This window comes from Adiantum capillus-veneris, chromosome 14 (genome assembly GCF_014529385.1).
Source record: "Adiantum capillus-veneris isolate H3 chromosome 14, ASM1452938v2, whole genome shotgun sequence".
In the NCBI taxonomy this organism is placed as follows: domain Eukaryota; kingdom Viridiplantae; phylum Streptophyta; class Polypodiopsida; order Polypodiales; family Pteridaceae; genus Adiantum; species Adiantum capillus-veneris.
The window spans coordinates 65,287,084-65,314,667 of NC_140944.1; the positions used below are offsets into that span (position 1 = coordinate 65,287,084).

General features: G+C 42.9%; 1 protein-coding gene and 2 pseudogenes across 1 annotated transcript in view; 1 reads left to right on the forward strand and 2 right to left on the reverse strand.

Annotated features, from left to right (window-relative positions):
* Positions 1–6,878: 6,878 nt before the first annotated feature.
* LOC147442518 (expansin-A10 pseudogene) lies at positions 6,879–7,492 on the reverse strand (annotated as a pseudogene).
* Positions 7,491–11,289, forward strand: LOC147442519 (receptor-like protein kinase FERONIA; annotated as a pseudogene).
* A 5,191-nt stretch (positions 11,290–16,480) lies between these two features.
* The window catches only part of LOC147442520 (dynamin-related protein 3A-like), a 77,319-nt gene continuing 66,215 nt past the window's right edge, over positions 16,481–27,584 (reverse strand). Inside the window, exons 12-20 of the mRNA XM_086528677.1 lie at positions 18,722–18,859; positions 18,541–18,642; positions 18,352–18,456; positions 18,179–18,248; positions 17,947–18,101; positions 17,708–17,854; positions 17,563–17,615; positions 17,376–17,475; positions 16,481–17,268 (exon numbers count right to left, since the gene is read on the reverse strand). Of these exons, the coding sequence (XP_086384803.1) occupies positions 16,981–17,268; positions 17,376–17,475; positions 17,563–17,615; positions 17,708–17,854; positions 17,947–18,101; positions 18,179–18,248; positions 18,352–18,456; positions 18,541–18,642; positions 18,722–18,859 (1,158 nt within the window). The 3' untranslated portion in view covers positions 16,481–16,980. The remainder of the gene's footprint in view (positions 17,269–17,375; positions 17,476–17,562; positions 17,616–17,707; positions 17,855–17,946; positions 18,102–18,178; positions 18,249–18,351; positions 18,457–18,540; positions 18,643–18,721; positions 18,860–27,584) is intronic.

The window sequence follows — 27,584 nt, forward strand, 5'->3', positions numbered from 1 at the left end:
CCGTGTATACTTTGTCTAACACAATTACTACCTCCATCAAAGTGCCGAAATCGTATGCCCAAATAATGATGTAAGAGTTCAAAAATTTGTCTAACACAATTACTACCTCCATCAAAGTGCCGAAATCGTATGCCCAAATAAAGATGTAAGAGTTCAAAAATTTACATCTCAAAAGAAGCATTCAAAATATCTTTAAAATCAGTAAATTAGTTTCATTTAGTCTAGTGAGCAAGCATATCACGACGCACAAAGCAAAGATTAGAAGTACACTTGCATATTGTACATACAAAGTGCTCTCAATTTACTATTTAGCAAAATAAGCATATATCTACTCATACAAAAAGCACCATCGAAATTACCTCAAACCTTACAAATCTTTTTCACCTGCACGCTTTATTTTCCTCCCACCTAAGGTTGCCTTTGTACACTTCCTTATGCATATCACAATTCAAAAAAATTGGCTTTATATCCAATGACGCATATTCCAACCATCAAGAGTTTCCAATGCACAAATACCATGACTGATAGTAGTCAGACAACACGTGGGAGTAAAATTCTCATCAAAATCTATGCATTTTCCTTAAGCATAACCTCTTGTCACAAGTCTAACCGCGTAGCAATCAATACTACAACTCATCTTACATTCTAAATTATCAACTTATATAGTGCCAGTTTCCTTTTTGCCAAGGGGCAAACCACACAAAGACCAAGTCACATTCTTCATATTAACAAAGCAATAAGTAAGTTCACGATAGCAATAAGACGACAGGTGACATTGTTTGAAACTTAAGTAGGTTGATTTCCTATCTCGTAATTCTCTATATGTGCTTGTTCACCACATTGAAAGAGTGACAACAGTACATGATAATGGTCCCTATAGAGCATCTTCTACAAAGACTCATCTTTTCTACTTTGGTTGTAGATTACACAGTCTATAGCCCTTGCCTTCAAATAGCCAACAAGGAAACATATCGTAGAACTATCATCCAATCTTCTGCATTGTTGTTCCATGCACTAAAGCATAGCTTGGATTTTGACCATACATCATTTCATCTTCATAAGTGACGCGTTTTCTTTTGACAATGCCATTTTGTTGAGCGATCACAACACTATACACTAATATTCTATCCAACGACTAGAAAGTGCATTGAACTCTTTTGGCATGTGTTTGCCCCTTGAGCAAACAATGAGAGTACTTATAGAGAAAGCCCATATATTTTCAGCCATAAACAAAAAATTGTAAAAGCACATAACATTGTAAACTTTTTCTTTAAGCGGATATTGTTGGAATTAGGGTTGCAAAGAAACACACACAGCTTGGAGAAGACAAAGGAAGCTAAAGGCACACAATAGAGAGTGTGTTACTTAGTGTGCAATGGAAAAGATAGATAGCCCTAGAGTGATGGGCGTATATACAATGCACGGGGGAAAAAACCTCCTAAAGAGGGAAAAAATGCCCCGGCGGTCCTAGTGTGTTCACACACATCACTACCACGTGTATATGGTAACAAATCCCCCCTGGAGTGATGCGGTGAATGAGAGCTGGCACATGAATAAAGGGAAGTTCCATGCCTTGAGGACATGATCAGTCCACAAAGGGGAGTAAGCCCAAAGCTTTGTGAAAACCTTCAACTTCTCACGAGACAATGCCTTTGTGAAAAGATCTGCAAGGTTGTCCTGTGGTGGCACATAAGCTAAGCTGATCTCTCCTACTGAGAGCCTCTTCCTGACATAGTGGTAATGCACCTCAATGTGCTTTGTGCGAGCATGAAAAACTGGGTTCCTCGCAACTGCCAATGCGCTCTTACTGTCAGTGTAGATAGTGTTGGCAGTGTCCTGTCCAACACCCAAAGCAGCCATAAGGCGTCTGAGCTATACACACTCAACCGTAGCTGTGAAGATTGCCCTGTACCCAGCCTCACAACTTAAAGTGGCCACAATAGGTTGCTTCTTGATCAACCATGATATACATGAACTGCCAAGCATGAAACAAAAACCACTTGTGGACACTCGAGTGTCAAAACAACCAGCCCAATCTGAGTCCCCGAAAAAGCATGTAAACCTGGCGGCAACGATCCCCCCTTGGGATAAAACAAGCCAAGATGTAAAGTGCCACTAAGGTAGCAAAAACTCCTCTTGATAGCCTGCCAATGCTTAGACCCTGGGCTATTCATAAATCTGCTGACCTGTGAGACTGCAAACTGAATATCTGGCCTCGTGTTTCATACAATAAGGCAGACAACAATAGTTTGGTAAGGAGTGACATCAGCAGGATCGCGAGCATCGTGTAGACTCAACTTCAAACATGTTTCCATGGGAGTGGCAATAGGTTTGCAATCCTCAAGTCCAAACTTACATAGCAATGTCTCTATGTAACTTTTCTGACACAAGGCAATACCACCGTCACACTGCTTAAATTGTATGCCCAATAATGATGCAACAACCCCAAATCTTTCATCTTGAAAGTAGCATTCAAATTAGCCTTAAATTCAGCAATATATCTCTCATTTGGTCCAGCAATCAGCAAATCATCTACATAAAGAACCACAATGAGAAGTACATCACCCTCACGCTTTACATACAATGTGCTCTCTGTTGGACTGCTACGAAAGCCTTGTTTGACCATATGAGTGTCAGCTTTCTCATACCAAGCACGAGGAGATTGCTTCAACTCATACAAAGCCTTGTTACATTTGCACACTTTGTCCTCTTGTCCTTTCTTGACAAAACCGTGAGGTTGCGTTACATAAACTTCCTCAAATATGTCACCATTCAAGAAAGCAGTAACAATGTATGATTGATGTACATCCCAACCAAAATGAGCTGCCAATGCACAGAGAAAATGCACAGTAGTCATACGATAAGTGGGAGCAAAGGTCTCTTCATAATCTATGCCTTTTTGCTGTGCATAGCCCTTTGCAACAAGTCGAGCCTTACGGCGATCGCTCTTACCATCTGGCTTGCATTTCAATTTGTAAACCCACTTCGTACCAATGCCCTTTTTGCTAGGAGGCAGTTAACATAAAGTCCATGTGTCATTTTCTATAAGTGCATTATATTCTGATTGCATGGCAGCCATCCAATTTTTTGAATTTTTTGCTTCATCAAAAGATAGAGGCTCCTCAACATCACGTAAGCTAGACACAACCAAAGCATAACAATCTGATGCATAAGATGCATGGCGAGAGCCTGAAGGAGTACGACTAGACAAAGGTGCATCCAATTTACTATCACGCAATGTATGCACCAGTCATTTTGGCATACCTCTAGCCTGCTCATTTTCAGCCCTTTCCTCATCAAGAACATCATGTACATCTGCATCAGTAATAGGCTGATCTGTAACATTTTCAGAAACCCCCATAGGCTTTACATTTGCCTCATTGGAACTTACATTCTTATTTCTACTACTGAAAAGAGGCAACAGAGTGTCATGAGCTTACATTATTGTCTCTAGTACATGACAGCAAGGGCTGAATAGAATCTTCCACAAACACTACATCCCGTGAAACCAGAATACGTTTTGTTTGCGGATGATACAACCTGTAACCTTTGCTTTCAGCACCATAACCAACAAAAATACATTTGACAGCCTTATCATCCAATTTTTTGGGCGGTGTTTGTGGCAGCAAAGCATATGCCAAACAGCCAAAAACACGCATGTGCTCAAGAGAAGGCTTTCTATCATGCCATGCTTCATATGGAGTAATAGATTGCAAAGCATTTGTAGGGCACCTGTTTAGTACATAAGTGGCACACATGATGGCCTCAAGACAAAAAAAAATGCGGCAAAGTTTGACTTTTGACCATACATCGTGCCATTTCTGTAAGTGACCTGTTTTTTCTTTCAGCAACACCATTTTGTTGAGGTGTATAAGGCACTGTACATTGGTGTTTTATCCCATGGCTAGCCAGAAATGCATTGAATTCATGAGACATATACTCCCCCCCTCGATCGGAACGGAGGGTGCCCATAGTACATTTCGAGACATTTTCAGCCATAGCCAGAAATTGTTTGAAGCACATAAAAACTTTGGACTTTGCTTTAAGTGGAAATACCCATGCATGCCTGGAGTAATCATCATGAAGTAAAGGTAATTGCCCAAGGACGGAGTTTGCATGGGCCCACAAACATCAATATGCACAAGATGCAACCTGCATGTGGCCGAAACTAAACCATCCTTTGGACACTTAGAACGCTGCATCTTACCCAAAATACAGCCTTCACAAACATGTTTGACAGGTGCTTCAAGAGGCGGCAAAGAAGCAACCATATCAGATTTCTGCAAACGCAGCAAACTGACAAAATTCAGATGACCAAAACATGCATGCCAAAGTTTTGCATCTGAAATAGCCCTTGAATCTGCAACTGCATTTGCAAAATTTTACCCACACTTGTCATACAAAGTGAGCTTATACAGCCCACGGTAAAGCCCAGATGCAATGATTTTCATCACCAAAATTGAGATCATGAACTGCACATCTGTCATCCACAAATTTGACTACAAGTCCAAGTCTAGCAAGTGCAAATACAGACAAAGGATTCTTCTTGATCCCAGGTACATAAAGTGCATCAAAAAGTGTGAAAGAACTACCATTAGCAGCAGTAAGCACAATCTTTCCAACTCCATGAACCGGCTAAGAGGCATTATTGGCACAAGTGACTAAATTCCCATGAGGGATAGACTCGAGAGAGGTGAACAATTCACGATGTGAGGTAATGTGATTTGTAGCACCACCATCGAAATACCAAACAAGTGAATCTGCAGTAACTAACATGCATGCATCATGGACAACAGGATTGTAAGTGTACTCTGCACTAAAAGCCCATTCTGCATCAACATCAGCATTACAATCTCCTTTTAGAGAAGACTCAACAATGGCTACATTTGTAGTGGAACCAGCATTTGCAGTGGAACCACCCTCTTTCTTCTTAGCATATTTGGTCTTTAACTTAGGACACTGCTTGATTAAGTGATCATTAGCTTTACAATAATGGCAACGCATCTTCTTTTTGCCCTTACCACCAAAATTGCTAGACGATGTGCTGCCAGCAGAAGCATTGGGAACAGATGTTTTGTCACTCGCAGCAGAACCATAAGAAGTGGTTGCATTGCTGTTATGACCCTTTCTTTGAGAAACAATAAAAGCCTGTTCAACTGCATGCTGTCTAGTCATGTTTTTTCTAGAAAGTGACTCTTGCAACAGCAATGTGCATAATGCATCAAACTTGACAAATTCTGGATTTCCTTGAGTCATAAATCTCCAAGTACAAGCAAAAGTCTGGTAAGAATTTGGTAAGGCATCAAGAACAGTCTGCACAAGGGAACTGTATGAAATGACTTCACCTGCAGAAATAAGTTGCTAATTGATATCCTTGACACTAGCAAGGAAAGTGTCCATATCATCTTTCTCATGCATAATCTTTGACTCCAGCTCTTTACGCAGCAAAGCAATTTTAGCCTCATTGCGACTTGCATAAAGACCAGCCAGAATATCCCAAGCCTGTTTTGCAGATTTTTTTGAACGGATGTGAGGAACAATGGTGCGCTTCACAGACAACGCAATCAATGCATGAGCGTGCACATCCTTTACATCCCAACGAGCTTGTTTTGCCATAGGCAAAACAACTCTAATAGTAGTAATCCTTGCAGCAAGACCTGCAACATCCTCAACATTGCCTACATCCTCAGAACCAGGGTGTACATCAATGCCCTGCACAATATTCCAGATGCCCTTTTGACACAAGAACGTGTTGCATCATATAAACCCACACAGGGTAATTGTCCCCATCCAACCTGTCCTCAGCAGCAAACATCTCGAAGACATTTGTGTTGTTGTCAGCCATGGTAAATGATGCACCTGATGTGAAAACTGCTCGAAAATAGGGAGTCTTATCGTAACCCGAGCAAGATTTCTCGAGCAATGAGAAACCTGAACGAGTAGCAAAGTTATTATACAAGTATGAAAACCATGTCATGATCCACAACAACAATCAAAACTACAATTTTAATGCAAGATTTGTCGAGCAATGAGAAACCTAATCGAGTAGCAAAGTTATTTTACAAGTATGCAAACCATGTCATGATCCACAACAACAATCAACACTATATTTTAAATTCAAATTCTAATAATAAATCTTATGCAATTCAACAATGCTCATACATCTACAAAGTTTCTAAACTATATCAATAAACAATTTTCATATCCTATATCCAAAAAAGAGAGATTTTTTAAGAATTGTAAGATAAAAAGTGGGATATTGATGGAAAATAGAGAGTAGCATGTTGTGCCTTTTCACAACATTAAAAAATGTTTTAGTTTTCTCCAGTGTCCGGGACAGCGCTAGAGACAATGTTTTAGTTTTCTCCAGAGTCGAAACATTGTCTCTAGCGCTGGAAATGTTTTAGTTTTCCGCTGCAATGTTGTTGCATCTCCTTGGAGCTACGTCACATTAACCAACTCTTGCGGACACCATATTCTGCGTTGAATCGGTCATGAGAGATGTTTATGTTTATCTGCAAATTGTTCCGAAATGCTTGCCTATTCAAATTTTCAAATAGGTTATCAACAGAGCTGGACAAGGAGTGTGTCTGAAGCCAAAGGCTCATCAAACCATGACTTGCACTAGTGGCAATATTTCCCAATGCCTTTCCCTCAACATTGAGTTGTCTGCTTGGAGGGATGGCTTTATCACATTGAACAATCTGGCTTGCAGGCAGCCCTTGGGTAAACATAATTGGGTGCAACCTCAGCTCGCAAGATGGAGATGTTAGCACAGGTCCACAGTATATATAATAGAGTGTAGTGTAGAATATTATTGTGCTCCCAATCCAAAATGAAGTAGCTAGCCTACTGATTTGGGCGACCAAATATTGAAGCTAGAATTGCTCACCGCTGAAGGTTTGGCCGAAGTGCCATCCGTGGGCGCCACGTCGTAGGAGGTGAGGGTGCAGCCGTCGCCGGTGGTGACCTGAAAGGAGAGGCTATGGCCGTCCAACCGCACATTGCTCTGCCAATTCTGGCCCCAATTTCCAGTCATGGCTTCCGTGCGCGAGCCCTTCACGGAGACGGAGTGCACATCACCGACTCCTCCCACATTTGTACTGAGCACCAAATTGAAGTAGGCGTGACCATTCATGGTGAAGTGGATGCTACCCTTCTTGGCTGGCGGTACTCCACAGGCACGATCCTGTACACTCCAATCTTCTCAAACGCTGGCTGCGCCATGTCAAAGTGCTCGAGAGGTGGGTTGCACCAGCCGCCCGCATTGTTGGGCAAGGCATTGTTGGGAGCACACAGATTGGTGGCCGTGACCGTCACCGATTCTTTAGCAATGCACCACTGCGGGTCGGACGATGCATCGCACCGGATCTCGAAGCAAGCATCACAGCTGCACCATCATAAGATTTTTTACCCTCATGTCCACTATGACATTTATTTATTTGCCCTCTGTCGTCTGCATCGCCAACAGCCTGCTGCCTGATAGCATCATGGCGGTTTTCTCATTACCACTTGGGACCTCTCTCTCTCTCTCTCTCTCACCCGACTCCCGAGTCTCTCTCTTAGTCAAAAAGAAACTCTCTGAAAGAACGTGCGCCGGCGCGCACTCTTTCAGAGAGTTTCTTTTTGAAGAGAGAGAGAGAGAGAGGGAGGAGACGCAGGGCCGCTTGTGGACAGGGGATGCTCCCAACGCTGCATCAGGTAACCCTTATCTGAACTTGAATATAGGCAAGGACATCAATGCATCCTCATCAAGCCAAAACATCAACCTTCCGGACTCTGTTCCCTTTTCATCGGCACGTATCTTCACCAGTCCGGCTACATACTCCTTCCCTGTCAGCCCCGGCCGCCATTGGATACGACTGTACTTCTACCCCTTCGATTTTTTGACATACAGCATCTCAGATGCCATCCTGACAGTGGAAACAGATACCTACACTCTCATGCAAAATGTTAGCCTGTCTTATGTCATGTCAGCGCTGAATCTTGGCTTTATATTCAAGGAGTTTTCTGTGAATGTGACGGAGAATTTCTTGACACTGAATTTCATTCCCGGCAGTAGTCCAAACGCATATGCTATGGTGAATGGCATAGAGATCTTGTCCATGCCTGAGGATATGTATGTGAATAGCTTGAATGCAGTGAATCTGGATGTTGTGATTCCATTTCCAGTGCCTGGGACAGCGCTAGAGACAATGTTTCGACTCAATGTCGGCGGACAGGCCATTGTTGAGAGTAATGATGCTCTCGGGCGCCTTTGGGCAACAGATGAAGCCCACATTTTTGGAGCTCAACAAGGTGTTGCCACATCTGTACCTCATGCTATTTCTTATGGCACTCTCAACAACTTCACCACACCAGAAGGTGTGTATACGTTGGCCCGCTTCATGACAAATTACAATGATGTCAACATGCAGTTCAATCTCACATGGATTTCTCTGTCGACCCTAACTTTACCTACTACATGCGGTTTCATTTTTGTGAGATTCAGTACACTAAGAGCAACATGAGGGTTTTTGACATCTTCATAAACAGTCAGCTAGCAACTCTATCACCATATGATGTGGCGGGGGAAGCAGGAGGACCGTTCGTTGCTTCTGTTCTTGATTTTGCCATGCCATTTCAGTCGACTGATGCGCCCTTCATCACAGTGGAGCTTCACCCTAACATCATCTCACGACCTGCTTACTACAATGCAATCTTGAATGGCTTGGAGATCTTCAAAATGAATGATTCTGCTGGCAATCTTCAGGGGCCACGCCCGCCTCCGCTTACTGTGCCCCCATTGAATATTTCATCTCCTTCAATAGGGACATCAAGCAAAAAGTTTGTGGCAATTGTAGGAGGAGCTGCGGGCTCGGTAGCTGCTTTAGCTGCTCTCTGCATTATCCTGTTATGCTTTTGCCGGAAAAGGAAGAAGAGCGGTGGAGGCCGTTCTCCCTCATGGCTGCTGCTTCCTTCTCATGGAGGCAACTCACACTCTATTGTAAGCAAGCTTTCGACAACTTCTCGAAAGAGTGGCACGGGCAGCTATGTCTCATCTATGCCATCCAACAACTGCAGATACTTCACCTTCTCTGAGATCTTGGAGATGACGAACAATTTTGATGAAGGGTGTGTGGTCGAAGTAGGAGGTTTTGGGAAGGTTTACAAGGGGGTATTGGAGGATGGGACGAGTGTTGCAGTGAAGAGAGGGAACCCTACCTCAGAGCAAGGTGTAACTGAGTTTCAAACAGAGATCGAGCTTTTGTCGAAGCTTCGACATAGACATTTGGTCTCTCTCATTGGGTTTTGTGAGGATCATTCAGAGATGATCTTGGTTTCATGAGAGTGGGCACTGATCAAGTAGCGTGATGAGTCATGACCTAGTTGCTGTCGACCTGGCTGAGCAGTTCCATCAGTAGTACAACCCACGATGTTGTTAGAGAAAGGGAGCTGGCTAAGGACTTAGGCGAAACTACAGGCTTGATCACTTCCACTCTCTCCTGATTGCTTGCTGTCGACCTGGCTGAGGGCGTAGGTGGAACTGCGGGCTTTATCACACACACACACACACAAACACACACTCACACACTCTTTTTAGTAATCAGGCTCAGGGCCATTGCTAACTTGACAAGCAATCAATGGACTTGGCAAGCGGCCATTGCTAACTTGACGCACCTGGCGTCGACTGCCAATCCATGGCACTGAGCTGAGCGGCTCAGATAATGGCCATGGCTGCAATGTGATTGTTGGCGCGCTTTTTGTAGTGCTGGCCATATTCATCATGGACGTCTTGGGCGTCGTGGCAGGCTTTATCGGCCGCATCTAAGAAAAAAGCAACATGGAGAAAGTTGTGTTAGGCTTCATTCCTTATAACTTGAGTGGCTTGAGCGTTTGCAAGCCATGGACTGGAGCATCAATCGCTTGAGGAGATCCTCAAGGGAGCAAAGGGGGTTGGAGGAATTTGAAGCATCCGAGCTCTTGGGCTGCAGGGGTTCACTCTTGACTACCATGTGCACGCCTGTAATTTAAGAAAGATTACCTCAAGAAAGCTTGCCAATGTATGCCAATGCCCAAGTGGCAAGCCATTTGTGAGTGTTGAGGTAGTGGTCTTTTTGCCCACGGTTTGACGCGATCGCTGCCCAAGCACTGCTCACTGAATTCCATGTTGGCTCCTCACTCAATTCCACCTCTGTGGTGGCTGTCGAGAGCTGGGTGCACCTCTTGGAGGGAGTTGCTGCCACATCACAACATATCCTCTCATTTTAACATAGATATATAAGATGTGCCTTCTCTATTTATTTTGTGTAGCTTTGCTATTTACTATCCTTGAGTCCCACGTGTATAGGGAGGCCATTTTAGACCCTCACTATTGGCCTTGTTATCAAATTGCACTTAGCTTGTTTGTTGTTTAGGAAATGTAACTCCTTCGCATTAGAGGTAGACAAGACTTGGCAAAAACTGCCATGGGTCACAAATGTTTTTGGTCATATGAACATCACCCCCAAGGGATCCGATTTCATGAAATCATTGTGGGGTGCTTGGAATAAGTTCAGATCGCAGATTTGTCCAAAATGGGACAACCATTAGGGTCACCAAATCCTCCATTATGACACCATCTTGTTTTCCCTGAAACCTTGCCCCCCTATTCAAGCTATTAGAGAGCAAAAAATTGCAAGGAGGGAAGAGCGCTTGGCATAGGGACTGAGGCCACCGAGAAGTCCAAGTAGTGAGCGGCATAGCAAGATTTAGCCAAGAGTTGTGACTCGATAGTACTTAAATAGAAACCTTGGACCTTTGAGCTCGTGTAATGAGATATAGTTTTTGCTTTACTCTTGAAAGCATGACTATTGCAAGCATACAAGGGTTAGCATTTTGCAATTTTCCCCCATCTCCTTCTTTGAATATTGGTTATTGCTGCCGATATTGTTACTATGTCTTTCATGTTGTTTCCGAAGGGAAAAAGAAGAAGAAGAAGAGAGTTTTGACATCGTAAAAAACTATCCCAAGGGACCTTAAAGATCTAGCCGACCAGGAGAGAGAGAAGTGTGATTTAGTAGTTGCACCTCTCCGGAGGTCTCCTTTTGCTGCATCTACCCGTCCACGCTGGCGGGAGCTCTTTCAAAGACTTTTTTTTAAGAGATTGAGAGAGAGTGAGGACAAAGTTTTCATAACAAAGTTTTTTTTCGAGCACTGGTCCCTGCCCATATGTGAAAGAGTTTGCATCTCTTTCAAAGAGATTTTTTGAAGGGTTTTGTTTATACCTTCTTGCCTCATCTATTTTGAGTTTCCTATTCCTTCAAAACCAAATTTGTCAATGATTAGGGACCCTGAGATTTACCTTTCCTAGCCAACACAGTTGTCTCAATGTGGCACAATGTTGTTTGTTGTAGCACAACAAACCTCCCAGCTACCCTTATGGGGTGCTAAGAACTGATGCTTGGGCCCCCCGATAGAAGGCTACCTATGATGATGTGACCAAACTTTACTATATACCATGATGTGGATTTTCTCAAAAGAATAGCCTCATTGCAATAATAGAATTCTTTTCAAGTTTCCACCGTTTTCTCTAGAGTAACTTAAAATTCATAGTATGTTATCGTGCATCAACCCACAATAACTTGAGGTAGAGCAAGAGAGAGGGGAAGAAGAAGAAGGAAAAGTGAAGAGAAGCTCAAGCTCCCTGACTCTCCTTATTTATGAGATTTGTTCGAGTGGCAACAACCTTACTCTTTTAGTGTAAGTCTCGTGGTCCCACATGTAGGGAGGGAGGAATAGGAAAGTTATATCCACAAGAGGAATATCAACATGCCATTGTATGGGTTCCAATTGTTCTAGCCCATCAAAGAAAACATTCTACCAAACCCTTGTCTAAGGGGCCTTTTTTGTCAAAATTTTGTGATCGTTTTACCATTAAAATTAGGTGTAATCTTGTTCTTTTTTTGGTGCTTGAAGTCACCTAAAAAATCTTCTTTGGTTTTTGTTTTGTATAGTGTGCCTTGGCCACTCTTGCTCGTTTTAGGGAAAATCTTGCTCAAGATTTGAGATTCCTCGAAAATAGGAGAGAAACGGAGCGGGAACAACACTTGCTATATACCACGAACCGTAGAAGACTGTAAAGCACCTGTTATGCAAAAAACGGCACTGATAGAAATTCTGCACAAAATGACGAAATTGCATGTGCAGACCTGCCTGGAGTGGAAACGGAGGCCGAAATGAGCCTAAACGCTTGCCAAACCTCACTGTAATTGGAGAAAGTGAGCAGGCACGTGCTGGAGCAGTTGGCGGCTAAGCTCGGGAGGACGTAACTTGCTCTGATACCAATTGTTGGAATTAGGGTCGCAGAGAAACACACACAGCTTGGAGAAGACAAAGGAAGCTCAAGGCACACAACAGAGAGTGTGTTACTTAGTGTGCAATGGAAAAGATAGATAGCCCTAGAGTGATGGACGTATATACAATGCACGGGGGAAAAAACCTCCTAAAGAGGGAAAAAATGCCCCAGAGGTCCTAGTGTGTTCACACACATCACTACCACATGTATATGGTAACAGATATACCCATGTATGCCTTCAATAATGATCCATGAAATTCATGAAGTACAAATGGTTGCCAAAAGGTAATGGTTATCAAAAGATGGAGTATGCAGTGATAACAAATGGGCAAGCTACAATATGTGAGTAACCCAGATGACATCTTACCTTACAAATTTAGAATGCTGCACTTTTCCTCAAATACGAATTCACCTACATGTCTAGTTGGTGCCTTGAGAAGGGAAACACTACAAAATGGAAAAATTCACATGACCAAAATATACAGCAAAAATTTTCATGCGCAACATCCTTTCAATCAGAAACCGTATGTGTGATTTTTCATATGCATCGAGTTTATAAAGCCCACAAAACAAAGTATCCAATGGCACAGTCACACCACTTGAAATGAGAACGTGAAAAGCATGTGTTATTTAAAAATTCATAACCAAGATCACCTTTTGCAAGGGGAGAGACAGATGATTATTTCTTCTCTAGTTAGACACATAATAGGGCATCAGCTAGGGTGAAATAGCTACCACTTGTAGTAGTAAGCCTAATTTAACTGACTCCATTTTGTGAATAAGAGCTTCTTTTGGCACCAGTGATAGTATTGTTTATGGAGATAGCCTCAAAAGAAGTGAACATATCATGATAAGACATAGTGTGCTTTGTAGCACCATTATCAAAGTACCATATATGAGAATAATCAATGTCACATGTACATCATGAATGAGACATTGTACATTATGCTATTTTGTATCAAGCCACAATAGAAGCAAGATCTACAATGGAAGAAACATTCGCAATTGAAGCAGGCTCTACAATGGAAAAACATCCGCAATTGGCACATTTGCCTCTTTTTTACAAGCCTCTTTTAGCCTTTACCTTTGGAAATTGCTCAATGAGATTATCAATTGCTTCTAATAATTTCATTTTAGCTTTTTCTTGTATTTATCACTATACAGGATTGTTAGCGAAAGAAGAAGCATTGAAGGTGGAAAATTATTATTCCTCTTCTACAAGCACAAAAGCTTGATGAATAGAACGCTTCTTATCACTATTTGTCAAAGACTACACCTCTTTCAAAACATAGGGATAAGAGTATAAAACTTTAGAGTAGCAGGTTAGCTTTGTGTCACAAGTCTCAATTGAAGATATGAATCTTATCACTATTTGTCAAAGACTGCACCTCTTTCAGGACAAAGGGATAAGAGTATAAAACTTTAGAGTAGTAGGTTAGCTTTGCGTCACAAGTCTCAATTAAAGATATGAATTTGATTTTAACTTTGCATTCTAGAATTTTGTACATAATGGAACTCTGGAAAATGATCGTATCGATGGTAATCATTTGCTCTTTGAGATCTATAACCTTCACAAGAAATACATACATACCGTCTTCCTCCTACAAAATCTTGGTCTAACTCTTTACACTGCTAAGCACTTGGCTCATTGTGACCTCTGCACTAAGAAGTTATAATATTAGATGACTTTCTTTTTGTTCTTGCTAAGTGAATCTATGGAGGAGCAGAATGCTTACTAAAAAGCACAATCATTGTGTGCCTATGCATCTCTATCAAAAGCATAACTCTAGCAATAGCAATAGAAGTGCTAAAACTTGCACTAGCTAGACCTTGTATCCACAACAGTGTATCTTAAACAATGATATTGTAGAATATTTCATACGTCCCTTGAAACAAGAACATGTTCAATCTTATAAGCCCACAATGGGTGTCCTTGGAGCAAGCAACATTTTTCTTTTAATATAGGGAGCTCACTTGAAGGTTATCTCACCCTACAATTGATCACCTGGAGCTTTCTTTGAGCCAAAGCGGTATTGGGGACACTGTTTAAGATGGCAAAGCATACATGATATCAATTGTTGGATTTAGGGTTGCAAGAATGTACGCACGAAGCTTGGAGATGAAGGAAGAGCACACATGACCCAAAGTAATATTACTTAGTGAACAAGTATAGCAATAAGTGATACCTCTATATCTTGGTAACACCTCCATATTCTTTCCTTTTCCATCTCTTGTATAACTAACCCACTCGTTCAATCTTGTCGTGATTTACTTTCCATGACAAAACACGTCTTGCTTTTCAAGCACACTACGATTAAAAAAAGTGCTTCAATGCATCCTCTATACCAACTTCCCAAACATCCAAGGCCACACAAAATTTTGCACAACAAAACTAATGGAGTCATGTTTATTAGGTGACAAGCCTTTACTTGGCAAGCATTACGTAGTGATAAGTATACATTACAAGCTACACAGTTGCAATAGATATGCACAATGGACCATTGACTATTTGGGCTGCCATGTGGGAGCGGCTACTACAAACCTATTGATGTGTAATGTTTCCTTGGGATTTCAATAGTGGTATTATACTATGTCAAATGAGCTCTTAAGGAGATCCCACTCCTAGTATGAATTCCAAATAATAAGTGTAAGATTAAAGAATGAATCACAAGCCTCCCTAAAGAACTTAAGCAGACGAACATAAATGAAACCTTATGTATATAAAGCATCAAACATCCTCCAAATGTGACCTTAGGTATATAAAGCATCTTTTGTGAACATAATATCTTGACAAGTGAAAAAGACTCGATTAAGGATAAGGCATTTTGGATGAAGGTCTCCATCACTAATTAATTTCTTAGCTTTCTGTTTCCGTTTACTCATATGTTCCAATTTATAGGCGTAAAAGAGCAGAGTACATGCACGTCACATGATTTGAATTGATTGCATTCATTCCATGTGTTTTTGTTGTGGTAGAGCGATGGCTCTAGGAGAGTAGCAAAAGAGCATAGAATGCCTATGTGGTGTTTGTCCCTCCAAACAAGAGGTTGAAAAGCACCTTAAGCATCTCTCATTAATTCCTCTTTCTCATTCTCTGCCTTTAGAACTCTCTAACCAATGTGTGAGATGTCACCATAGCTTAGACCTATCAAGTACGGTCACCATGTTGACAATCTAGGCACTAACCTCTATTGGCAACCACTGCTCACACTGACCTCGATTGACAACCCCCTATATGTACTCACCTCAGTTCAAAAAATGCCATGGTATGATGCACGTAAGTATCAAGATTTGATTAAATCTTTGTTCGATGGGGTCACATCTCGAATTTGCTTTCGAAGCATAGTGGGGGACTCCAAAGTTCTCTGGTCTAGAGGAAATCGACAAGTGAAGACTTCTTGATGGCAATGCATTGGTGCGGGCAGGGGCAAAGAACTGCTAGGAGGTACAAACGATTGACTACATTTTCCCCATGCCTTGGAGCCTGAGTGAGTATCTGACAAAGTATGTGAGTTCCTCTAGGTAGGGCATCACTGGTAGGTGCAGGTGGTGTTAAGACAAGCTATTAGCTCACTAGGAATCAATGACAATCTAGTGAGACTAGTGAGGCAGTGCTAAGGGGTGGGAAGAATTAGGTTGCATGGACAACCATGCGCGGCAACGGCGGCGGTGTGAGGCAGCAAGCAGAGCGGCGGCAGCAAGGGTGGCGCAGAGTGGCATGTATTAGAGTTTTCCCTATCCGAGTGATTCTTCCATCCCCAGTTCGACCAAAAAGAGAGATTACTGCCCAAATAAACAGCCACGGCCATTTTCAGCTCAACGCATAATTTATCTCCACCAATGCTCACATTGCTTGTCCAGCTAAACCATTTCAAGCAATCTGTTTCAACTTTCCATCCATGCCGAATTATCACAAAGTCATGATTGGCAGTGCCTGCTTCGGCTAGCCCCACGCTCATTGCTGTCTACATAACAAGACATAGATACTAGCATTGAACACAAAGATCCAGAAAATTTTTGTTCAGCGCCATGCTAGCTGTTAGCTGCACCATTTAGTCTATGCGCAATATTCATCTGGAACAAATGTCCAACAATAACAGTCCCTTTATTATTTCAAGCAAAACTGAGACTGCAAGTTTATACCAAAATCAAATGAGAAACTAATGCTTCAAATCTTGTCATCCTTACTATTGAAGTAAAAAAGTCCACCCTACATCAGCAAGTTTTTTTGCATTCAGCACAAAAAATATACAAGCAAAGACTGATGTTAAAAGGAAATGGGTACTGAAAAATACTCATAATACCTCCATTCGGCATATACACCCCTTGGAGAGGACGCTAGGTCATCTAGCAAAAAGAATTATGTAAAGAATGAATACAAATGGCATGGACATGAACAGGAAGTATGATCCTCTCCTCTGTGCTTCATTACAACCCTGCCAAGTCACCATGTGTAGGCTGTAGGGACCCCAGAGCATATTATAGCTCACAAAGGGTTAACACTGCTTAAAATAATCAGGAGGCCACAGCCTCGGTCTTCCACAAAATATACATCAAAATCAGTCTAGCCTCATCCCGGAGGAAGCACCCCCAAGAAGTGCCCCGCCAAGTTGTTTTGATTGAAGACTTAATTTAATCAGCAGAAGCTTCACGATGGTATACTATTATGTAAAAATGGATGGATAAGCAACTCCTGCGTCTCCAAATCCATTTACATCAGCGGTGTAGGGATTGTTGACAGACGATGGCATCTCAGACAGACCCGATTTTCTAGATTTGGTGGTCTTCGGCGAGCTCATGAATGTGGCATTCTGATTCCCATGAGCATCACCATTGGCCATCGCTTGATATGCGATACCAGAAAACTTCGTTAGTGAAGGCGGTAAGCCAGTGGCATCCGTAACACTTGATCTGGTAGAAGCTTCGTAGTCCAGAGGCAGCTCTTCCAACGTCTGTCAATGTTGTTAAAATTGAATTTGTTACTATGAAACCACATTCCATGACGCAACCCAGCATATTTTGCTCCTCATAAACATGACTTGCCGACTACAAAACTTACATAGACAGCTTGTTGCAAGACGCGAAGAACCTCCTTACAACGTTTCCTTTTTACTGCTACATCCTCCCTCTCCTGAAGCATTTCTTCAAAAAGGTGTTCCCTACAGTAGATTATCCTTTTAACCAATTTAGCACGTCATCAAACTGGAACACCTAAATGTCGAAATATAATCCGAGTGTGAAAACACCTGTAAAGCTTCCTGATGAAGACACTATGGAGCTCTCGTTTAGTGTGGTTCACCTGCAATAACAAGATGGAATATCTTGCTATAAACCAGAAAGCATAATCCTATTCAATATGAATGATCTCTGAGCATACAGAAAAAACCTTACCAGAAAGTGCATGACAGCTTTAGGTATAGCATCTTGTATGTTCTTCCTGACAATGTCATAATAAGACTTGATCAGAAGTCTTGTGACGGCAATCTCTATTGACTCTTGGTCGGTCGCCGCGTCAGCAGCTTTAAGCACAGAAGGTGGCTGACATGAAAAAACACAGTTGTTTGTGAACACTACCATCCTCCGATAGATGATAAGCAGCAAGGAAAATACACATAATTTCTTCATCACACCTGCTTCAGCTGAATACTTGCATAAGAAGCATCCCAATTTGGCAGTGTCTCATTTGAGACTTTGTAGCTGCTGCTGCTGCTATCTTTACCATTCATGCGTGCATCGTTTCCTCCAAAAATGGATGAAATGCTCCAGTTTCCACCAACATTTGCAGCTACACGTGTAAACGAAAAGCCTTTAACCCACTGACTTTTCATCGGAAAAGCAGTACGATCAGTATGGCTTAAGTACCTTTTGATTGCACCGTGCTCCCAGCAGTAGACATACTGCTCTCTGTTCGCGTGCTTGCCGATTTTAAGCCCTTTAAAGAAGAAGTACACATCAATAATATCACAAAAAACAGTTGCCTGTAACAAAAAACGCTCATTGAACAGTAAAGTTAAATTCAAAAACTCTTGACGAACATTATCAGCAACTGCTCCAGCAACAGGGTTTCTTGAAAGAAAAGCCCTGGACTTTGGTCCTTGTCCTGCTGCAGAAACTGGTGACTCCTTCCACTCAAGAGGATCCTGTGGTAAGAATTTCACAATAACAAAAGATTTGTTAATCAAATGTCGAACAGAATCAACTTGAAAGATCTACATTCAGCAAACCTTTGAATTTGATGCCTTGGTAGCTCGAATATGATGAGTCGCTACCTCCACAGCTTTGTTACCACCTATGAAAGCAGGATGAGATGTATTGATGTAGTCCATCTGTACATGCAACTAGAACATGACTTTCTTGCTAGTGTCAACATAACAAGTATACATATAGCAATCTGACGTTGCACACCTCCATTTCAATGAGATGGCATATCATTGTCTCTGCAGGCGCCAAACCTTCCCGCAGAAAACCGGACATTACTTCCTCAATCCGCCTACGCAAGACAGGAAAGCGCTGCAACTCGTGACTCTCACATCGATGAGAGATCTGTAAAACAGGCAACAGTTACAAAAGAGGCTCTTTCCATGCAGAAGGAACATAATCCAAGACAACATTATAATTTCCAGTTACGATCGAGCACTTCCAAGCCTGCCCATGTGAAAAGATGGAGAAGTGGGCATGCAACAAACACAGATTCTCCTCAAGACAGAGTCAGCATGCAACATAGCCACACAGTGGCTAGCGAAGGATTAAGTAAAAGATGCATGCCACTGATCTAATATAAGCGTAGATCTGAGATTGGTGGCACCAAAGACAAATCAAGACACCCAAAGAGTGAGGATTATAACACCTTATTTGTTTAAAAACAAATGAATGGATAAAACCAAAACAAGAGTTACATAAAACTGACTTTGTCAAAAAAGAAGGCCACCAATCTCACACATTGACTACTTTGAATGGGAATTGAAGGAGCTAAGCACAGGAACAAGGAGATATTGCTGGAGTCGTGACAGTTGACAAATTACCAAGTAGTCTCTAGAATGAGAAAAAGAATTAGGGCATGAACCATGAATTTTCTATGAATGGCTATAAAACCCGTTTCTTCCACAAAAGATCTTAGGGAAACATTTCTGAAACTTTGTGCTTATGAAGCTTGCCTTCCCTTGAAGACCAAGATTTTTGCTAAAGTGGTTGTGCTTCAATTTGACGTTTCAAGTTTCAAGTAAACAATGAGTTCTCACTCATGTTACTTATACATGTTGTGCAATGTGCACGGTCATTAAGTGTCCACGTTTAAATTTCAACGTTTATCTTGATGTTCTACACGAAACCTCTTAAATGGTGGAATGAGCTGAACACTTATGACAGCTATCGAGGTTGGTAGTTATTAGTTCAGATCAGCTTATAACTTCACATCAGACAAGACTGGAATGAAATGTAAAGACTGTAACTAAAATATAGACTGAACTGGAAATAAGATTGAACACAGAACCTGGAGACTGGAACTGGAACATATTCAGATTAGAGTAAACCAATACAACAGTGAGTCAAGTCTGCTCTAAGCTCAATTAGGGTTATAGAGATACAAAGCACTAGTCAAGAGAGATCTCCAAAATAAATTAGTGAGCCCTATATATAGCCTTTGGACGCGACCTCTGACTGACTGTCCACTGTAGCAAATACCGCAGTAACTGTTCTTGAGAATTACCAGCCCAGCCGCCAGCTAATTCCTCGAGCTCACGGTTGTTCCTACCATCTACATTCCTTTCCTCTTTTCTTTTATACTGAAATTTCAGTAGTTGTCGATGATGTCAGGTAGTGTCAGTCCATCGGTCTCTCTTCCGTTTATCCGGGGCCTTCTTCTTTGGTGGTTCTCGGTGGTGCACCGGGTTGGGCCTGTGGCACTGGAACCAATCCTTTCTTTCTAAATCAACCTGTAAATGGCTTCTTGTTCAAGTTGCACTCTGTGCTCAGTTGTCATTTCCATCTCATAAGGTGTGAGGGGCTCCCAAGTCTTGGTATCGTATAGGGCGTTTTTTCCTTTGGTTAAGCGAGCCCTTGCTAGTTTACGGCAAAAGGATGCAGCATGGATCCATCCTGCTGGCAATGGCTGGTTTGCTTTAATCCTTGCTTCGAACAATACTTCAGCCATCTCTCTGAATTGTGGTTCAGAGGCTGCCTTGTTTGCCAATGCCTTTTCAGAAATTTAGGAAGCTTCTACATTCAACTGAATCAGCTCATTGGTGATTTAAATCAGTGCACCAATTGGCTTCTCCATTGACCCATTTTTGAGGCTCTCGCCATGCAGCCTATTCAGCTTTTACTCTTTTCATACAATTCCCTTAGCTAATTGACAATTTGAATATACCTTTGTATGTCAGTCGGCTCAGTATACCTCGGGTATAGGGCAGGAAAGAACCGAGATAATAGTTCCTTCTTTGCATACAATGATACAGGTGAATCGGAAACAATGTCTAGGAAATTTATTACTATTTGATTTTCCTGATGCATCATCTTTCTAGTAATCTTGACCAGATGGTAAAGACTCTTAAGATGCATTTCATGTTCCCTCGGTGTCATCCGGGTCTTCGGCCCCTTGCTACTGGTGGCATTATTTTCCAGTAGTGCCTTGATCCACTGGTTCAGAACTCCTCTCGCACTCTGCATCTGAATAAGCATCTCCTCGATCTGGATACGAATGTCCTTCATGCACTGGTAGGTGGGCTTGGTTCCTAGAAGCATTTCCAGTTGCAATCCTAGAGCTAGCAAATTGTCAATGGAGTATCCTTGATGTAGGAATTAACTGCCAGATCATCAGTAGTGATACACCACTCTGGCACTCTTAACACCTGAACACAGCTAGGGTGTGGAGGCGATTGACAGACTTGTTGATTATGATAGCTCATTAATTTCTAGTCATTGACCATTCTTCTCGCAACAACATATAGCATGTAGAATCTCTCTAAATCAGAGTAAATGGTCTCATCATGCAGAAATTCCTATATCTGTAGTGCTTTTTGTTTCCTCAAACTCTTACTGAGTGTCAGCAGCTCTGTGCATGATTATGGTCCGAATCAAAATTGGAGTCAGGAATGAACTCCTTCCCTTTTTCAAGTCGAAGTCCTGCTCCAGACTGCAATTTTGATTGTTGTTATCTATTTGCCTGTGTTTGTTGTCAGCCCTCGTCAGGGTTAAAGGTGTCTATTATCTGTTGGATAATCTCAAGGTCAAAGGCAATCTTTGTGGCTTTGGCCACTACATCCAAATTCCAAAGCTTAATGAGCCTTTGTTCCTTCTCTTGGAAAACATACTTCCCAATTTTGTGGTGTGCTACAAAACTAACAGCTTCTGCCCCCGATGCCAAAAGGATTTCATTTTGCGTTGTCATCTTGTCCATAGTTTCTTTCATTTTCTTGGACATCTTCTTCCTGCCCATATACAATTTGTGTGAGCAGTCTTGTGTGGAGAGAGAGTACTCACTTGGGGAGGTGGGAGAGTCAAAGCAAGAACACCGAGGGGTTTCTGGTAAGACAACACCTCCTGAGGATGGAGAAGGTGTAAGTGGAGACCAGGTTTGATGTGCCGCAAGTGATGTCGTAGATGAAGGTAGAGGAAGCTTTGCAGGTCACGACGCAAGTCACACAAGTTTCAGTGGATAAAGTGAAGGATTTCGCACTCATCTCATTGTTATCCGTATACGTTGTTAATGGTAAGTTATATCTGGAGATAATACAACCATTTATTCCAACTAATTTCATCCAATTTGCAAGACTTATTCAAAAATCCCCACCTCTCTATAGATTTCACAACCTTTTTATCAAAAGCTCTTCATGCGCCATGAATGCTCCGCTCCTTTCATGTCTTGGTTTTGTGTGCACAGTTTGTGACTTGTCATTCATGCATTGGTCGGTTTTTATCCTTATTATTGACAAGATTCCCTTAATGATTGGTGCATTTATATCCAACTGGTGACCGTTATACTGTACTGACCTTATTGGTTCTTCCCTTGTCTAGATCTGATCTGGCCTTACTATCTGGACCTAAATTGGGTTTGCTAAGAATATTGCACTGGTTCCTGAAATGATAATTCCTCTTCCCACTGGTCTGATGTGGAACAAATCTAATGGTTCTGGTTCTGAACTGTCCTCCTGTATTGGCCTTGGTGGAGTTTCATCTGATCTGGTATATTATAATTTAATCATGGCCCGTTATATCCTACTGGCAGCAATAGACTTGAAAGATCTTTTAGTCTAATTGTGCCATTTGAAAAAACCTAGAGGACCTCGTAAGGCCTTTGTGCTTGACTGAGAATAGTTCCATTTGTATCTCATCTTGTCATTGATAAAATGAGTGCCTTGGTCAGAAACTATCTCAATAGGACAGCCATATCTGCACATGATATTCTCATATAGAAACACAACAGTTGACTGGGCACTGTTATCTGGTAATGCCTTGCCTCTACCCACTTGAGAGGCCCAACTTGCTCACATAATAGGTAGCCATAATGATATATATGTTCTTTCCAAGAGTAACCTTCTTAAAAGGACCCATAAAGTCGAATCCCCATTTCATGAATACTCCTAGTAGTTGTACTACAGTCAAGGGTTTTATATTAGCTGCTCTTGGTCTTCCCATCGCTTGACAAATATCACAAGTTTTACAAAATGCTTTGACATCACCCATCATATTCTGCCACCATAATCCTACCTAAAGAATCTTCTTATAAGTGATGTCAGTGGAGAAATGTCCTCCCACATCTCCACTATAGGCTTCTGTGATGACTTGTATTCTTCCTCTCATGAGTACGCATCTTCTGAGCCTTGAGGATTCAAGCAATGCCCACTCTGTAGTGAGCTCCCCCAATAATGGTGAACTTTAGGCTTTTTATGATCACTGCTTTCTTAATTGCTTGGGATGAGCCATCTGGAAATCTTCCACGTTGAAGAAAATTGTCTAGATCCGGTTCCTCTATTGCTAAGTTTTGAAATAACTCAGCATCCATTGGTCATCTCGAAGACAAACTTTTGAATATCCTTCAGTACTTCTAGAAAGGAAGTCTGCACCATGGTGCGTCTTGCCTGTCTTATGAAAAATTCCGAATTCAAACTCCATCAAGAACATCTAAACTTTGTTGCATTGGACACCATTCCCAGGGCTTTCCTCTCAATAGTGGAATACCTTTGTTCAGCTGAACTGAACCGGCAACTGGCAAAGTAGACTGGGTAGTCTATCTTCCCATCAAGCTGGGCTGCATCCACATGTACATGAAAGATTACACCCCAATCTGGTTAACGAAGAACTGGCGTCCTGCTAATTGCCTCCTTCAAACACTGAACACTTTGTTCACATTCTTGGGTCCGAATGAACTTATTCCCCTTCTTGGTCATGTCATATAATGGAAGTGCTTTAGCTACAAACATATGAATAAACCGCCCCTCGTAAAAGAGCGGTCACCATTCCAAACCTAGCAACAACCTTTCAAAACTTTGAGGAAATTAGCTTCCCTTGCCAGCTTCGTGAAGCCTCTGCCACCCAACACGCACCCTGCAGGCGGCCCCCTTTAGGGGTTGCCTTTCAAATGCTCACTCCAAAGGACCCTCCCAATGGGCAATTTTCTCATGCCTTCCTTGCTAGCTGCATTTTAAAACGCTCCATCGACGAACATTGGACGTACTGCCAAAGGGTGATCGCCTTTCAAAAATTATATCAGCATGAGGGTCGCATAAGCTTGCATTTCAAGACGCTGGGGTCAAGAGCCCCCTGCGCAAGTTGTTGCCTCCTTTTATGCCAGCATTTTAGAACACTCAACAAAACGTAGGGACAAAGAAGAAACGTCGAACCTGTGAACCTTTCCAAAATGCCACTTCTCTTCGCTATGCGCTTCTCCTCCCACAATCAACAAGCACTAAGCTTTGTACCATGTCAAAGTCGACGACGCGGAAGCGTAAAGCAATGCGGAAAATACACGCCACACAGAGAGAGAGAGAGAGAGAGAGAGAGAGAGAGAGAGAGAGAGAGAGAGAGAGAGAGAGAGAGAGAGAGAGAGAGAGAGAGAGAGAGAGAGAGAGAGAGAGAGAGAGATGAAATGCCTAATGGAGCTGTGCTGAACTGAAAGGTTAGGGTGAAAGACAAGAAAGCAATGCGGAAAATACACGCCACAGAGAGAGAGAGAGAGAGAGAGAGAGAGAGAGAGAGAGAGAGAGAGAGAGAGAGAGAGAGAGAGAGAGAGAGAGAGAGAGAGAGAGAGAGAGATGAAATGCCTAATGGAGCTGTGCTGAACTGAAAGGTTAGGGTGAAAGACAAGAAAGCAATGCGGAAAATACACGCCACAGAGAGAGAGAGAGAGAGAGAGAGAGAGAGAGAGAGAGAGAGAGAGAGAGAGAGAGAGAGAGAGAGAGAGAGATGAAATGCCTAATGGAGCTGTGCTGAACTGAAAGGTTAGGGTGAAAGACAAGATAGCATGATCAACTGCTACTCCAATTGGCCTAGTACCCACCATGAAATCGTGAAAGAGTGGAATGAGAGTTGGCTACGCCATAACATAATCCACTGTGGTGGCCCCATGTCGGTGTGGAAAGCAAGTAAAACCTCCAGCTGTCAAAAATCTTTGTAGGCCATTCACAATGGCCAATCTATGTGCGGTTCCCATATCTATCAGGTATCTGCCATATTCAATGTATTCCTAATCTTGTGATAGTCTAGATAGACCCATCTCTGTGACGTCCAGCTCCCTAAGCATCTCCTCAGAAGTATCATAAAATATTGTCTGGTGGCCCCTAGTATGATATTGTCACCATCCTTGGAAAACTCCCATATGTCATTATCCAAAATAGCAAAGGGGGATTGTCCTCTAAATGATGCATTTACTGACGTACTAGGAGAAAGTAACAAATAGCAATGTAGAGGTATCTGCCCGTCTTTGCCCTGAGCCTCACCCACTTGTACCTAGCCTGTTCATCCTTGCGTGCTATATGTATCAGTGGCTACAACTCCTCCCTGAATAGAACTGCCACTCCCCTTGAGCCCCGTCCTCGATGCTTCGATCTGGTCTCCTTTCTGCAAGCTGTCTCCCATCTATATCCGCTCACCTGTGGCATGGATTGCCCAGGTGCTTGATGCATCTAACAGTAGAAAATGATGTCTCTCCCCAAGAAGCTATCCTCAAAGGCCCCTACATCAAGACGGAGTGACCCATTACAATTCCACGTTGCCATCTTTAGTGTGGTCCCATAGGTCTCGCACCGTCATGCGGGGCGTCTCTCCAATATCACCACCTTTCCATCCCTGTAAAAAGCAATCTTTCCCTTTTCCCTTGCTGCTCTAATTTCCAGCATTACTTCTTGCATATGAGCAATCTACGAGAGGGTGAGGTCATCTCCAAGAAAGATGTCAGTCTTCTTTGGAGTCGGTCTCTTCGTCAAGAAGTCCTTCGCTTCCATGGAGGGGAAGCGGAGAATGAGTGCCCTTTCCTTCGAGGTTTCTCCGTTGTTCCCACTTTTCTTAGTGCCCACTCTCCAAGCCCTCGTATGCGTCTGCTCGTTGACCCCCACCAGAGTCATGAGTTCTTTCACCTCTTTATCCGCATTATCTTGGTCTCAGGCCACATATCCCTACGTGTAAGGCCCGCACACGTCTCCTTTGCTCCTCTTCTAGTGTCAAGTTGATGATGGTTGGTGTGGGGGTGGGTTTATTTCCTTGCCTTTTCCTTTCTTGACAATCTCAATCCATTTTTCGGCCTTTTCTGCTTTTTGTTGGGTCTTTGTGATGACATCTACCCACGAGGTTGTCGTTTCTTTTTGTTGCTCCCCACCTTCTTTGATTGCCCGTACTTGTTCCTTAATCGTGTTAAGCTCTTCAAGGACAGAGGGTTGAAGCTCTACCTCTTCGAGGGCATTATGCGATCGCACCTCTACAAGCTCTTTCTTGAGTAGTGAGATTTCCTCCTCTTGGGCCTTCACGCGATCCTCGAGTGTATGTATCGTGCTTTCCTGTGCTGCCACGCGTGCGTCTAGTCCGTTAATAGTACCTAGGAGGTGGCGGTTGATCTTGCTGATGGACTCGGTCAATTCTTCTTTGCATTTTTGGATGGCATCCTCCACCGGGTCATCCTTGCCATTCTACTCTCTCTCTCTCTCTCTCTCTCTCTCTCTCTACGCCTAAAATCCCTCCCCACTCTCTCTCTACGCTCGGGCCGGCAAGGGGAGGTTTGGAGCGCTTAGGGTTGGGGTTGCAAGAGTGCGAAGAGGGGGGGCTAGGCTAGGGTTGCAGAGGCGCGCGATGGGAGGGCGGGGCTGCGGGGGGAGGGGGAGCAGGAGGAGGGGAGAGCGCGAGGGGGAGCAGCGCGAGGCGGGTGCACCAAGAGCAGGCAGGGGAGAGCGCGAGGGGGAGGCACGAGCCGGGAGGGGGCAGGAGCAGAGAGAGAGAGAGAGAGAGAGAGAGAGAGAGAGAGAGAGAGAGAGAGAGAGAGAGAGAGAGAGAGAGAGAGAGAGAGAGAGACGACATGCTGCTGCTGTGCGCCGCCTTCGACAGCACGCAAACCCCCACATTGTACTGCTGTAAGCTGTAAGCTGTCGGCCTGCGCGTACTGTTGTGTCTGTGCGCTGGACCACACCTGCATGCTGCTCAGATTCTCCTGCCTACGTGCTACTCAAAGAGAGAGAGAGAGAGAGAGAGAGAGAGAGAGAGAGAGAGAGAGAGAGAGAGAGAGAGATGTTGTTGAACCATCCAACTAGGTAATGAATTAGATGATAATACAATGGGGGCTGGGTGTGTCTTACTGGGGGCCGTTAGTACCCCCCCCCCGCCCCCCCCAAGCAAATTGCCCCACCCAGAATTTTGACAAATAAGTAAATAAATACCTAAAGCCAAAATAAATATTGGGATCACATTGGGCCATTCACTTAAGATGCTATTGTTGGGTTAAAAGCCTAAATAACCCCTTTTTGTACAATTTTATACTTTGTCCAGGTTCAAACATTTTTTAAAGGTCACTTATAATAAAAGTGGGAAAACCCAAAACTCACTTATTGAGTTTTCCCCAAAAACGTGAGCCCTCTCTCTTCTGCTAGCGCTTCCTCTCCTGCTGGCCTTCGCCTCCCCTCTCTGCACACACTGCACTTCCGCGCGTGCTCTTCCACTTGCACACCGCCGCGCGCTCATCATCTGGTATTAGAGCCCAATTAGGGTTTGCTTCCAAACCTGCAAATGCTGAATTTCAGCAAAGAAGGCCAACTTTCACGCGAGATTTTGCAATTTCGTCGCCAAAGGACTC